The sequence below is a fragment of the Mustela nivalis genome, assembly GCF_964662115.1.
Source record: "Mustela nivalis genome assembly, chromosome: 6".
Lineage (NCBI taxonomy): Eukaryota > Metazoa > Chordata > Mammalia > Carnivora > Mustelidae > Mustela > Mustela nivalis.
Genome location: NC_139025.1, coordinates 91655029 through 91671262, shown reverse-complemented (window position 1 = coordinate 91671262; position 16234 = coordinate 91655029). Strand labels below are relative to the sequence as shown.

At 38.4% G+C, this 16234-nt stretch overlaps 1 protein-coding gene across 14 annotated transcripts in view; it reads left to right on the top strand.

Moving 5' to 3' along the window:
- Window positions 1-16234, top strand: part of FMN1 (formin 1) — a gene marked incomplete at its 5' end in the record, with an annotated part of 414033 nt that overhangs the window by 246056 nt on the left and 151743 nt on the right. For all 14 annotated transcript variants that reach the window (XM_082734303.1, XM_082734305.1, XM_082734302.1 and 11 more), the window contains one exon: window positions 13032-13119. In XM_082734303.1, coding sequence (XP_082590429.1) covers window positions 13032-13119 — 88 coding nt within the window. The remainder of the gene's footprint in view (window positions 1-13031; window positions 13120-16234) is intronic.

The following is a 16234-nucleotide window of genomic DNA, read 5'->3' as shown; positions in this document are numbered from 1 at the left end:
CAGCAACTTTCCGGTGCGTTTATATGCCTGAAGGGCCCAGGAGGTGTTTGTGGCTGTATTTAACCAGACATGCACCTGTTCTACAATAAAACCACCTTCACAGGAGATGGGACTCATGACTGAAACTGGGAAATTTCAAGTGTGAGGCCTAAGCCAAAGAACAGAGCACCTACCTGACGTGGTATAGGCTTGAATGTGTTTGCTGTCCAGTGAAGGGGCAGGTAGAGAAACTTCTCATCTTCAGTTTCAGACAGGGAAGTCTCCCTGGAAGAAGACGGCTTCCATCATTCTCTCAACTTTGTGGCTCTGCCGAACTCACTTGGCCAATTGTACTTCCAGCATTCATGGGCTATTCAGACCATTTATTTTTATTTTTACTCCTGGCCCCATCTGCCAAGCTCGGGCAGAACCCTGAAGATAGATGTGGATTTTATGTTGATGTGAAAAATCCCACTGCGCCTGGCAGGAGAGCTTTCTCAGTCTGCCTGGCAAGACTTTTCTAGCTGAGTAGTCAGGGTGTGGGTTTTTTCCAGTGTAGCAAATCTGTCTTCTCATTTCTGTCCTAATTCTTATTCAAAGAGGCAGGTTCTTCTTCAAAAAAATCCACATATGTAAGAACTAATAATCATTTGGATACACCGGCCCAAGGTACAGGATTAGACAGCATGGGACATCAGCCTGCCTATCCCCTTTCTGGAAGGCACTGCGAGAGCTCCCCAGGCAGTGTGATAGTACGCATGTGTGACTGCCTGATCCGGCATGCGGTGGGGGTCTGGAAAGGCTTTGCCTTAAACTAGGCATGTCTAATAGGGTTTAACGCAACCTGTGAATTTGCCCCTGCACAAGGTCGGCTTGTAGGTCAGTGGAATGCTGCACAAATTGCATTCTCCTCCGGACTATAATTATACCTAGGAGAAAGCTATGTGCTGCCAAGTTCAGCTGACTCCAGATAGGACCAAGATAAACTGAGGGCTTGCGACCATTTCTCAAAAACCAATTTTTAAAGATTTGATAGAAAGCATCTCTTGTTTAAAAAAAAAAAAATAACAAATGACAGCCTTAAGGTTCATGAAGGAGCTTTGTGTAGAGGATGGTGAGAGCAGCTATTATCTGCCTTCCCTAGGAGCTGAAAAAGATGATTTGAAATGGAAGCATGGGGAATTTGAGTCAGACATTAAGTGAAACTCTCCTGTGCCAAAAGTTACTTAATACTAGAAAATGATTTTGAGGACTAGAACAAATCAAGTAATATGCACATGAGGATGAAGAATGAAAAATGGGCATTGAGGAGTCCTAGAATAGAGAAAGGATGAAAAATTTAGGCTGCGTTTACAGTCAGCTCAGGTCCCACTGTGTTTGGTGAGAGAAAATGGCTCTAAATATGTGTGCATTGTATGAAGACAACCTTAATAATTTCTGAAAGTATGACCTCTTTGTAAAGGAGGCCCTTTGATTTCAGGGCTTCCCCGCAGGCAGAAGGTCAAGTTAGACAACATTTGTGAATTTCTTCCTAGCTAAGGGTAAATGATCCTCAAACCCACTTTAACCAGTATATGCATTGCATGGGAAAACTTTCACAGGTACTCGTACGGTCTCATAAATATTCTCCGAAGTCTTTCTTGAACAGCATGGGGTGGGATCTTGTCTCCCAAGAGCTTGCCTGGAGAGGAAGTCACATTGGGAGCTTCAAGGCATCATTTTGCCTACTGGCTCCAAATACACACAGAAAACTCACATTATGAAGCTATGGACTAATAAAATCAGGAAGCGTTCCGGTGTCCACAGTCAAATGCAGTGCCCTGGCTTCAAGGTCGTCAGCCCTCTAAAAGCCCCTGCTGCTGGTTTATCATAATGCTGGGAGAACCAGTAATCATGCAGGATGGAAAGAGCCCCTCTCTCTATATGGCTAAGCAGAACAGGACTTCCGGTGGCATTTGGCAGCTCGTGGTCTGCCGAGTTTATCATCTCTCAAATCTCCTTCACCATTTAGTTTTCTGAACGTGGAACTTGGATTTTTGTTTCAGGAGAAGGGCACTGAATGTAACTTTGGGGAGCAATCAGGTTATCCAGAGGAAGATTGGGCCCCAAACAGCCATCTCCTTCAAAACCCCCATTTTCAATGAGTCCTGCCTCATATACGAAGGGCATATATGGAGGATCATATAGGAGGAACAATTAGAATCTCTTTCTATTCACTGATCCCTGTTAATAACTCCCTTGTATCAGACTTGTTTATAGGAGCTTCCCCTTTAAACTAGTCTTTGAACGCCCACTGAGTTTGCATGTTGTGAGTTTTGTTGAATTGGACTGACTGTATTTTAACATTGATGTAAGGATGAGTCAGGGAAGGTCTAGAAATAGAAGGCTGGTCTTCTGACTTTTCTCTTAACAACTGGTTGCCAGACTATGATGCTGATGACTTTTCATAGCCAGCCAAGGGGCTGTGGCAGCTCAGCATGCTAAAGCTAAAAGAGGAAAGGACCTACCGTATTTAAGGCTATAGTCCTTCGCTGTATTTGTATTTCGACTTGGATTATTCCGTTGCTAGGAATCTTTGACTTGGGCCAGATAACATATAAAAACTGTTTAAATGGCACAGGATAATAATGCAGAGGTTTGAACAATATGTTGGTGCAGATTAATTAAATTGTTTTATTAATAAATATTTTGATAAACCTTTTGTATCTTAAATCCTGTGGCTATTTAAAAAAAATGTATCAGTTAAATTTCCTACTATAAAAAGGGCAGACAATGAAATATCTGACAATCTTAGGAACATTAGGGTTCTAAAAATTTTCCAGATAATCATTATCATCACTGGTCCACACTGTTCAAGAATACGAATATTTGCTTTCTTCCAAGCCTGGGATACATGAGAGAAGCTAGTGAGAATAAACACCCCATAGTAGTTTCCTTCTTGTCAGAGAAGAATTCCTGAAGTTTGCTTTATCCATCTAGGAAGTACCTTGTCAAAAATGTATAGAATGCAGGGACTCCTGGGTGGCTCAGTTGGTTAAGCAGCTGCCTTTGGCTCAGGTCATGATCGCAGCGTCCTGGGATCGAGTCCCACATCGGGCTCCTTGCTCCACAGGGAGCCTGCTTCTCCCTCTGACTCTGCCTTCCACTTTGTCTGCCTGTGCTCGCTCTTGCTCGCTCTCTCTCTGACAAATAAATAAATAAAATCTTTTAAAAAAAATGTATAGAATGCAGTAAAAGGAAAATGCAGTAATTTCCAGGTAGTAGAGAGTTCTACACAAATTGGATCTGGTTATTTGAAACTTGAGCATGATTCTAAAAAATTATCTTTTTTTTTTTTTAAGATTTTTATTTATTTGACAGAGATCACAAGGAGGCAGAGAGGCAGGCAGAGAGAGAGGAGGAAGCAGGCTCCCTGCTGAGCAGAGAGGCCAATGCGGGACTTGATCCCAGGACCCTGAGATCATGACCCGAGCCGAAGGCAGAGGCGTTAACCCACTGAGCCACCCAGGCGCCCCCTAAAAAATTATCTTAAAAAGAGTGTAATAACTATTGGTTGATAATTAGGTGATCATCTTTTTTTTTTTTTTAAGTCTTTCATCATGTTCTAAATCCTTGTTCTCCTTCCTTCTCTTTATTTTCTCCGTTAGTTTTCTTTAGTCTTCTCTTCTTCCTTCCTTGAGCTTTTCCTCCTAGCTACTCTGCCATGAAGGCAAATGGCTCTGATAACAGGTGTGTAGCTGGGTAAGGAACTATGAGATTTGATCACAAATATCAAAAGAGAACAGAGTGTTGGGCGAGTAGAACAAAGTGCTCTATTTTCGTGTCTCTTGCTTTAATGCCCTAGCAATGCATTAGGTCACTACACTTACTTTATAGGCCTCTTGAGTATGAAGTATTGTTTTCTCTGGAAATCCATAGGGGGCCACTAAAGGAATAAAATCTTACAGTATCCTGGTGCTCACAGCCCCCCAATTTACAACTGTCCATTTGGACTGGCTTATGTGCAGAGCGAACACAGTGCCTCGTGCACAGTGGGGTACAGTGAAAGGTAGTTCTCATCCCTCTTCTTTCCTTAGAAAATGCCCCCTCTCCACAGTAATCTCTGTGTAAATCTCTTTTTGCTTTGGGCCTTATTTAAATTTCTTTGCTTTGGGGGCGCCTGGGTGGCTCAGTGGGTTAGGGCCTCTGCCTTCGGCTCAGGTCATGATCCCAGGGTCCTGGGATCAAGCCCCACGTCAGGCTAACTGCTCCGTGGGGAGCCTGCTTCCTTCTCTCTCTCTGTCTGCCTCTCTGCCTACTTGTGATCTATGTCTATCAAATAAATAAATAAAATCTTAAAAAAAAATAAATTTCTTTGCTTTGTACCAGCCTAATAGATCTAGTAATTGGAAAGCATAGTAAAAAGGATAGAAAGACAATCCACAAGAACGTGTGACCAATAACCAAATGTTTAATCTTACTATTAAACCATTATCAATGTAGAATACAGAAAAATCATTCTACCTATCATATTGGCCAAAATCTTTTAAACTGATAATACCTGGAGGGTGAGGGACAAGGAAAATAGCCACTCTCCAATACTTGTCAGGAGTGTAAATTGGCAGCATCTATTAGGAACAATTTGGCAGTATCTATCAAACTGAAAAATGAACATATTGTTTGAACAACTTCTGTTGTTCTGTAGAAATCTAAGCTCCAGTGTTGAAGAACACATCTGCATGGCTGCCTATTACAGCGTCATTAATAATGGGCAAATCTTGGAGAGTTTCTAAATGTCCATCAATAGAGGAATACTTAAATTATGTTTCATACTTAATGTGGCCCTGCCTCTACTGACAGGGAAGATACCAGTAATATATTTACAAAAGAAAAAGAATTATTCTGAACAAGGGGGAAAAGTTGTAGAACAAAATGTATTCCTTATCATTGCACACATGTTTAGCTCTGGAAGGAGACAAACCCCATTACTGTGATGGTAACAGGGCAGTGGAATTGGGAGATGAGAGAATATTTCACCTTTTCCTTTTTTGTTCTTCATAGCTTTTTTTTTTTTTTAAATTACAGTGAGCATTTGTTCCTTTTGTAATTAAAAATAACATACCCACAGAAAGAGAAAAGATAAAAATAACAGAACTAATATTTCTGGAAATATGACCACTCTCCAAAGACCAAGTTTTGTGCTAATCTTCAGTCCCCGGCTCAACACCTGGCGCATGGGAGTCCCTTGACACGTGTGTTAAACAAAGGTGCCCTTGCCTATTCCAGTCTGTGTTCCTGCGACCACACCAGCCAAGGGTTGGGCAGAAGCTTGTAAAATATGACCAGAGAGCCTACAGAGCACCTCTCTTCCTTTTCCTACTCTTCCCTATTGCGAACCCCACCTCCTCACATCCTGCTCAGCGCAATCGTTAACCTGTTTCAGAAAGATATGAATATGACCTGAAGTCTTGGGCTAGCCTTGTTAGTCACCTGAACTCCCACATGGTCTGTCTATTGGTGTAATGTGCTCCTACAAGTGTTTCCTTTTAGTCATTTTACGTATTAGACTGAAGGGTATTTTACAATATATATTCTGCTTTTTTTCTTAACCCCCCCTTTACTCCTAATTATTTCCCTGTAATTTTTTTGGTATTGACCCCCACTTTCTAACTTCAAAATGTATTGCAAACAGTGGTATTCAGAACAGTATGGTACTGGAGTAAAAACAAACCCATAGACCAATGGAAAAGAGTAGAGAACTCCAAAATAAACCCACACATATATGGTCAAATGGCCTTCAACAAGGGTGCCAACACTAAAATGGGGAAAAGATGGGCTCCTCAAAAAAACCAAAAAACCAAACAAAACAAAAACAAACAAACAAAAAAACCTGGATTTCCAGATATAAAAGAATGAAATTGGATCCTTATAGCATAAACAGCAATCAACTCAAAATGGGTTAAAGACTTAAATGTAAGATCTGAAACTATAAAATTCCTGGAAGAAAACTTTAGGGGAAACTTCATAACATTGATCTTGGAAATATTTCCTGGATAGGCCACCAAAGCACAGACAACAAAAGCAAAAATAGACAAGTGGGACTACATCAAAACTGAAAAGCTTTTACCTAACAGAGGAAACAGTAGAGTGAAAAGGCAACTTATGGAATGGAAGAAATTACTTGCAAACCATATATCTGATGAGGTACTAATGTCCCCAAACATATAAAGGATGCCTACAACTCAATAAAAGAGAAACTCAATTGAAAAATGGGCAAAGGACTAGAATAGACATTTCTCCAAACAAGACCTACAAATGTCCAAAGATATGAAAGATGTTCAATATCACTAATCAACAGGGAAATGCAAACCAACACCATAATGACGTATTACCTCACATCTGTTAGAATAGCTATAATTTTTTAAAAAGGAAAAGAAAAAGAGAAAAGAACAATTATGAGCAAAGTTGTGGAAAAATTGGAACTCCTTTTCATTGTAGGTGGGAATGTAAAATGGTGTAGCTACTGTAAAAAACAGAATGGAGATTCCTCAAAAAATTAAAAATAGAACTACCATATGATGCAGTAGCCTCATTTCTGGGATTTATCCACAAGAATTGAAAACAGGAGATAATTGCCCACCCATGTTCACTGAAGCCATACTCACAATAGCCAAGAAGTGGAAATAACCTAAATGTCCATCGATGGATGAATGGGTAACGACAATGTGGGGTGTGTGTGGGGGGGGCATATTATTCGCCTTAAGGAAATTTCATCACATGCTACAAACTGGGTGAGCTTTGAGGAAATTATGCCAAGTGAAATCAGCCCAGTCACAGAAGGACAACTACTGCATGATTCCACTTATATGAGGCCTCTAAAGTAGTCAGGCTCATGGAAATAGAGAGTAGAAGCAGAAAACTGCCAGGGGTTGGTGGGAGAACAAAAAACGGGGAGTAGTTGTTCAATGGGTATAGAGTTTCTGTCATGTAGTATGAAAAAAAAATCTAGAGATCTGCTGTTCAGCAATGTAGTATAGTCAACAATATTGTACTGAACATTTAAGTACTTGTTAATAGGGTAGATTTTGTGTTATATTCTATTATTATTATTAATTATCATTATTATTATTATTAAGCCTTCCAATCTAGAAGGGAGGAAGATATGGGAGGGGAGGGGGAGAAAGGAGGGGAAGAGAGGAAGGAAGGAAGGAAAAGGAAAGAGAAAAGAAAAGAAATGGAAGAAGCAAAGTAAGAGAGCTTAAGACAGCTTTTGGCTGCTTTTCAAGAAACTTTGTATTATTCCACAATTGAAGAGAAGCTACATGGAAAATTAGAGGTCTATTTTTAAAGGTCTAGTCAGAGGCAGACCGGGAATTTGACACAAACAGAGAAGAGAATACAAATGCTGTGACTCTACCACTGCCTCCCTCCCTTTTGGGAGGTAGCACTACATTTCATACAACTCTTAAGGTTTTAGTCCAGCTTAAGATAATAAACACCTTCTTTTCAAATACTTGTTATGTCAAGTCATTAGACAGAACTTCAAGGATGGCTGACTGTGGTGACATTCTCTCCATATTTCAGCCTGCATGAACACTGAAGGGATAGATACGCTCATTTTCCCCACTGACGGGCAATCTCAGTCTCAGCCCTTTCCTCTTTGTCTTAGCTCACGTCTGATTGCTCTCTGGCCTTCTTTTAATTAGCTATTAGAAGAAGTTGTAAATAGAATGTGTTATTCAGGGTTTTCGGAACTCTAACTGGAGAGCTTGGTGAATGTTTGTTTGAAGAAACTGTTGCTCCTCATTTGTGATCTTGTCATAAATTGATTTCTGTGCCTGTCTCCTTGATGTCCATGTGTATGCCGTGACCAAGTGTTATCAATAACTATTTTGTACATTTAAGAATAAGTCTAGTCAATTTCCAAAACCTTTCTTCTTTGGAATTTTCTTTGCAGTTCAGGTGATGTTTTAATTGCCTTTTCGGTTCTTTTTGGCAACTTACCAAAGTTATTTTTGTGGAGGAATAATTGATATATAACACTTGTTATAGGTGTACAATATAATTATTCAATATTTGTACACACTGCAAAATTATCAACACAATAAGCATAGTTACCATCACTGTAAAAACTTACAAAACATTGTTTCTTGTGTTGAGAATTTACAGGATTTACTGTCTTCAAAACTTTCAAATATGTACTATAGCATTATTGGCTGTAGTCACCATGTTGTATGTTACATTACAATTTTATTTTATAATTGGAAGTTTACATCTCTTGACACCTTTCATCCATTTTTGTCTGCCCCCAACCTTCCTCCACTCTAGCAAATATCCTGTTCCCTGTATCAATGAATTTTATTTTGTAGATTCTACATATAAATGAATTCATATATTTGACTTTCTCTGTCTGACTTATTTCACTTAGCATAATACCCCCAAAGTCCACCCATGTTGTCACACATGGCAAGATTTCATTCTTTTTTATGGGTGAGTACTATTCCATTTATATACAGAACATATCTTCTTTATCTGACGTCCATCAGTGGGCACTTTGGCTGTTTTCATATCTTGGCTATTATAAATAATGCTGCAATGAAAATGGGATGTATATATCTTTTCAAATTAGTGTTTATGTTTTCTTCAGATAAATACCTAGTAGTAGAATTGCTGGGATAAGATAACATTGGCTTTAAATGACACATTAGACCAGGTGGACTTAACAGATATACATAGAACATTTCACCCAAAAACAATAGAATGTACAGTTTTTTCAGGCGCACATGGGACATTCTCTAAAGTACACCACGTTAGGCCATAAAACAAGTCTCAATGAATTTAAGAGGATTGAAATCCAATCAAGCATCTTTTGTGAGTACAGCAGTATGAAACTAGAAATTAATTACAAGAAGAAAAGTGGAAAAATCACAAATAAGTGGAGATTAAACAACATGCTACTGAACAACCAGTGGATCAACAAAGAAATGAAAGGAGAAATAAAAGAATACCTTGAGGGGTGCCTGGGTGGCCCAGTTGGTTAAGCATCTCCCTTCCACTCAGGTCATGATCCCATGGTCCTGGGATTGAGCCCCATGTTGCACTCAAAGATAACGAGGAATCTGCTTCTCCCTCTCCCTCTGCCCCTCTCTCCTGTTCATGCTCTCTGTGCGTGTGTGTGTGTGTGTGTGTGTGTATGTCTGTCTCAAATGCATAAATTTAAAAATCTCAAAAGAATATCTTGAGACAAATGAAAATAGGAATATAACATACCAAAATCGAGGGGATGCTGCAAAAGAATTTTTTAAAAAGATTTTTATTTATTTATTTGACAGAGATCACAAGTAGGCAAAGAGGCAGGCAGAGAGAGAGGGGGAAGCAGGCTCCCCGCTGAGCAGAGAGCCGGACGCGGGGCTCGATCCCAGGACCCTGGGATCATGACCTGAGCCAAAGGTAAAGGCTTTAACCCACTGAGCCACCCAGGTGCCCCCCTGCAAAAGTAGTTTTAAGGGGAAATTTCATAAGGCTACAGATCAAAATTCATACCTGAAGGAACTAGAAAAAGAACAAACAAAGCCCAAAGTTAGTAGAAAGAACAAAATAACAAAGGCCAAAGTAGAAATAAATGAAATAGAGACTAAAAAGACAATAGAAAAGATCAAAGAAATTAAGGGGTGGTTCTTTAAAAAGATAAATAAAATTGACAAACCTTTAGCTAGACTCAGCAAGAGAAAAGAGAGAAGGCTCAAGTAAGTAAAATTAGAAATGGAAAAGAAGTTACAACTGACACCACAGAAATACAAAGGAATATAAGAGATTACTTTGAACAACTATTTGCCAACAAGTTGGACATTCTGGATGAAATTGAAAAATCACTAGAAACCAAATCTCTCAGGACTAAATCATGGTAAATCTGAATAGACTGGTTACTAGTAAGGAGATTCGATGAGTAATCAAAATCTGACAACAAACAAAAGCCAAGACCATCTGGGATCACTGTGAATTCTCCCAAACATTCAAAGAAGATTTAATGCCTATCCTTCTCAGACTTCCAAAAAATTAGAGGAAGGGATGCTTCCAAACTCATTTTAGAAGTCCAGCATTACCCTGACACTGAAACCAGACATGGGCACCACCAAAAAAAGAAAATAGCTGCCCAATATCTCTGATGAACATAGATGCAAAAATCCTTGACAAAATACTAACAAACCAAATTCAACAATGCATTAAAAGGATCAGATAGCACAATCAAGTGGGATTTATTCCAGCAATGCAAAGATAGTTCAGTATCTATAAATCAGTCAGTGCAATACATCACATTAACAAAGTGCAAGATAAAAGTCATCAACTCAATAGATGCAGAGAAAACATTTGACAAAATTCAACAACCAGATATGATAAAAACTATCAACAAAGTGGGTAGAGAAGGACCACGCCTCAACATAATAAAGGCCACATATGACAAGCCCACAGGTAGCATCATACTCAAGGCTGAAAAGCTGAAAACTTTCCTCCAAGATCAGGATCAAGACAAGGATGCCCTCTCTTGCCACTTTTATTCAACGTAGTACTGAAAGAACTAGCCAGAGGAATTCGGCAAAGAAAAGAAATAAAAGGCATCCAAAATGGTAAGGAAGAAGTAAAACTGTCACTTTTTACAGATAACCTTAATTTATATATAGAAAACCCTAAAGACTCTACCCCAAAATTATTAGAACTAGTAAATGAATTCAATGAAGTTTCAGGATATGAAATGAATAGAGAAAAATACATTGCATTTCTATATACTAGCAGTGAATGATCCCAGAAATTAAGAAAATAATCCCATTAATAATTATATCAAAAAGAATAAAGTATCTAGGAATAAGTTTAAGCAAGGAGGTAGGTGACAGACTAGACACTGAAAAGTTTAAGACACTGATGGAAGAAAGACAATTAAATAGAAAGATATTCTGTGCTTATGGCTTGGAAGAATTAATATTGTCAAAATGTCTGTACTACTCAAAGCAATGTACAGGTTTGGTGAGATCCCTATCAAAGTTCCAATGTCATTTTTTTCAAAGAAATAGAACAAAAAATCCTAAAATGTGAATGAAATCATGAGAGACCTCAAATCCCAAAGCAATCTTGAGAAAGAAAAACAAAGCCAAAGTGATTATTATTTTTTTTTAAGATAACTAAGCTCTACAGACTTCACAAGGACAAGCAAGGACTTGATCTGTCTGGGTCACCTCCATATCCTCAGAGTCCGAAGCTGTGCCAGGCACATAAAAGAGTCACAGCAGGTTTTTGTTGAATGAATGAGTGCATGGCTGGATATTTACATGAAACTTATGTGGCTTTTCTTAATTTTGTATTGGGCTTTTAAAAATCATTTCATTTTAAATTTGTGTTCTCAATCTAAGAATAAGCCAGAAATTGCATTTTTAAAGAAAATGTTTGATTTTATATATAATCTTTTTCTCTGTTGCTTTCATATAAAAAATTAAAAGTCCCAGTACTGACCTTATTTCTTAAAAAAAAAAAAAAAAAACACTTGAAATTCTGTATCCCCCAAAAATCTTTCTTTAAGACTAATGCTGACATTATTAAACACATTGGACTAAAACATCAGATTTCCTTTTATCTTGATGAAATCTTGGTATTTACTATATTTTAGGTCTAATAGTTATATAAAAGTAGCCATTCTGAGCAGGGAAAGAAAAGATAAAGGGCTGGCAATAACTGATTCAGGATTGACTGATAGATGGGTAATTAGACCATCTTGGAACAAAGTCTGTTATTCCTTATAGTCAACCAACAAACAGTTCAGCTAGTCTAGTACCAATATAAATGCAGATGTTTCTTACCATATTACTGTATCTTCACTATATTTTGGTAAGTATTTAAGTACCTACGTGGAAGGGGAAGCATAGCTATTTAGTTTAATTTATATTTTACCCAGCAAAGTGTGTTTAAAAACTTAAGATTTGGTGATATTTTGTGTGCATTCCCTATTGATTTTTGTAGTTGTGTCACATGAGAGAAAATGATTTTTTTTTTCCCCCTTAGTGGCCACTGTGTGATATGTTAGAAGGAACTGATTTGGCTTACTAGGTTTAGAGAAACCGAAACTACAAAAAGCTCTCCCTCCATAATGGGTGATGAGGTATTTGGAGTTTATAAGAAGACTGTAAAGTTTTGACATATCTGTATTATCATAAAAGAACAATTTTAAGAAATTAATATAAAGGCTTAATGTATAAAGTATTGTTTATGTTAAAAATAGCACAAATATGAAGCAACTCAATTCTCCAAGACAGGGAAATTTTATTTAAATAATCTGTGTTAAGAATATATAATATGGGGGCGCCTGGGTGGCTCAGTGTGTTAAAGCCTCTGCCTTCGGCTTAGGTCATGATCCAAGAGTCCTGGGGATTGAGCCCCACATCAGGCTCTCTGCTCAGCAGGGAGCCTGCTTCCCTTCCTCTCTCTCTGCCTGCCTCTCTGCCTACTTGTGAACTCTGTCAAATAAATAAATAAAATCTTTTTAAAAAAGAATATATTATATGAGTGCTTTACATATATTACATCCTGTAATTTTTAGAATAAATGTACAAATTAAATACAGTCAACCCAACTCTGGGATGAAGAAACTGGCTGCATCACTGGTAGACAGCTGAGCTGCGATCACGCTGATCTTTCCCCTAAACCACTGGGCAGATGACACAGCCAAAAAGACTGGAGGCTCTGAAGTGACCTAAGAAGTAGCAATGTGGAAAGGTGCCAATGATAAGTGGAGAAGTTGGATATAAAATTATATATACGTTGCAATTATAGTTGTGTTAATAAGTGTTTAAATAAAGATTTCAGTGCTTGTATTAGATTGGCAAAGTTTGGCATGATCTTTCTCCTTCATTTTCTAAAATTTCTGTAGTTGTAGATAAGTCACTTTCAAATTAAAGTATCATTAAAATAGAGTGACTGTATCATCAGTTTAGTTCCTCAGAGTATCTAAAAATCTTAATGGTTTTGATATGCTTCTAAAAGATTACATGGTCATTTGAACTTGTATCAATTTTATTTTTAAATTCCAGATCATCAAGTTATTAGATGGAAAACGATCTCAAACTGTGGGAATCTTGATATCGAGTTTGCACTTAGAAATGAAGGATATCCAGCAGGGTAAGTCTTCTCCATCACTTTTGTTTTTCCAACTTTAGTATTTTTCAACATTTTATTGTGAAAAGTTTCAAGCCTATAAACAATTAGAATCCCATAGTAAACCCAATGTACCAACTCACTCTTGTTTCATCTGAAATACTGTCCCTCACCAGCTAGACTACTATAAAGCAAATCCTAGACATTTTATAATTCTTCTGTTAAAAATGTCAGAACACTGATACAAAGATAAAATAATTCCAGTGCAATTGTCACACATTTAAAATCATTTACAATAATTTCTCAATATCATCATATATGTAGTTCTAATCTCCCCGATTATATATTCACCAATTCATCCATTTGTTTATAATTAGTTTGAATGAGGATCCAAACAACTTTCATGCATTACCTTGGTTGCGTGTCTCTCAGTTTTCTTTTAATCTAGGACTTTCTGCATGCCATCATATTTCTTTTTTTCCTTTGTAATTAACTTTTTTTTTTTTTAAGAAACCAAGTCATTTGTCCTGTGGAGTTGCCCACATTTTCGATTTTCTGATTTTATTGCCATATTTTTACTTACTATGTTTTTCTGTCCCCTGTGGTTCCTTATGTAAACTGTTAGTTTGCTCTACAGACTTGATCCTAGTAGGGGAAGACTTCATAAATGCTATTGCATATTGTATCAAGAAATACATAATATCTATTTGTTTCTTTATGTTGTTAGTGGACACTAAAGATCTTTGCCTGGATTCATTATTTCATTAGAAGTCTGCAAAATAACGATACACTAACTCCATCACTTCTTCTTCATTAGCTGGAATATTTCTATGGTGAAACACTTTGCTTCTTCATCTACTTGTTTATGTCATTGTTTCTTAATCCCTTCCTTTTTTCAAATGATGCTATTTCAACGTGGTTGTCTTTGGCTCACTTTGAAATACTCACTTTAAAAAAGGAAATTTTACTTACATATATTTTTCTTAGTCTCTAGAAAAATAGATCAAAAACCATCTTACATTTCTGAAATCTATGTCTTGCATGAAAACAGTACTACTCTTTCTTAGTAGTACAATTACAATTACAATTAAATGTAAATCTTTATTTTGACATGTCATTGATAATATTTTCTGAATAGTAATGCAATCTCCCATAGATGGTTTTGGTAGAATTCGTCATGGATTTAAACTGGAGACACTCTCACACCACAGGTTTTTACTGTTGCCTCATGTTTGTTTTACACAGGTACACAGCATAAGACTTGCAGAGGTCCCAAACCAGAAGACACTTAGGCACACACTAAGGGTTTAAAATTTTGCTTTATTGCAAGCATAAGAAACTCCCCATAAAATTTAAAATACTCTGAATTAGTTGATGGCCACAGAGGATGCAAACAAGCTGTCTATCTATAATATTTCAGCTTAATTAAGTAAAACTAAATACTGAAGGATAAATAGGAAACCTCAAAAAATCTTGCAGGAGGGGACTTGAATTTGGGCCGGGCAACTAAAGGGATCCACCATCAAAATATGAGAAAGGGATCCTTCAGTGATTTTAGAGGCCAGATCTTCTAGAAGACTTAAATTTCTCGGGACGCCTGGGTGGCTCAGTTGGTTAAGCAGCTGCCTTTGGCTCAGGTCATGATCCCAGCGTCCTGGGATTGAGTCCCACATCGGGCTCCTTGCTCAGCAGGGAGCCTGCTTCTCCCTCTGCCTCTGCCTGCCATTCTGTCTGCCTGTGCTCGCTCTCTCCCACTCTCTCTCTCTGATAAATAAATAAAATCTTTAAAAAATAAAAAAAAGACTTGAATTTTTCATATATTCAAACCAGGGAACAGCGACGTGACCACAAAGGTAAAATGAAACAGATAAATCAGCAGGAAAGCTGATCGTCTTTTGTCAGAGAAATGAGCTTTCTGGATGTAGTCTGAGTTTGGAAAGGAATTCTCCACCTCTAGTGGCAGGGTTGTTTCCTAAACCACAGTCTTCTTCTGAGGTTAGATGCCTGGGTTCATCACCATGATGTGCGGAGCCATGGCTAAGAGTTTTCGTACTGGCAACTGCACTTGAGACTCAATTTAGTTCTTTTTAGGCACATCGTGCTGTAGTGTCAGGTTGTCATGAGACCAGAGTCATCCCGGCCGTGTCGTATTCCAGTTCCCACCTCCGGACTACAAATCTCCTTCCCATGGCACCCCAGCCTCATTGGAGCGAATGTTCATTGTGAGTGAGGTGAGAGGTTAGTTCAGCCCTGCTTTTTCCAGCACTCTCCTCTTGGCAGAAGCATGCTCACATGAAGCCATGGCGAATTAACATGCCAGCATTGGAAATGTCAGTTGTAACATCACAGTTTTCTAGGACTTGTCATCTAGTTCTTTCTCCTGTTCCAGGCACCTCCATTCCCCACCACAGAGTTGGCTCCTAAGTTCTAAAAAAAAAAAAAAAAAACACCTCTATTCCATGTCTTCATTCAGTAATGCATTCCAGATGAATAAAACCCGAGTTTAATTTTTCTTTAGAATCATTTGACTGACACTGGCATCCGAAGGTCACAAGGAGCCCAAGCTGTGTCCGTTACATTTCGTGCTGAGTCTGTGTCTGGTCGTGAATGGAATGCACTTGGCCTTGTGTTGTCGTCCTGCTGAAAGGAGTCCCGGTGCTGATGTTGGCCCAGAACGTGTGCTTTACCGTGAGAGGGGCTGCCGGGAGATCTGACTGGGGCTGGCCAGCTGGCAGCCAGGCAAGGTCACACAGCACATCAGCCCTGGTGAAATGACCAGAGTGCCGAGGCTGTTCTTCAGCCTGGGGTCATATGGTCATCTTTGTTAAAGCACAAAGACAGAGGCACTAACTAGCATTTCCCAAACTCACAAGGAGCTGATGTAGAACCCCAAAAGTGAGCATATTCACTTAAGGAAAAGAATTTTCCTTCGCCGCGATGAAACTGTTGATCGCATCTGTTCATCACTGCATCCGTATCACTTGCCTCTCCTCTCTCTGTGTATTTGTTTATGCTCTTTTCCCTCTTGCTGGGATGACAGCGTAGTCACCTTGATAATGGTTTTGGGTATGTCCGTGCACATATGTTACCCTCCATAGCTGGATAATCCACTTATTTCCTGGTTCAGCTCTTAAAAAGC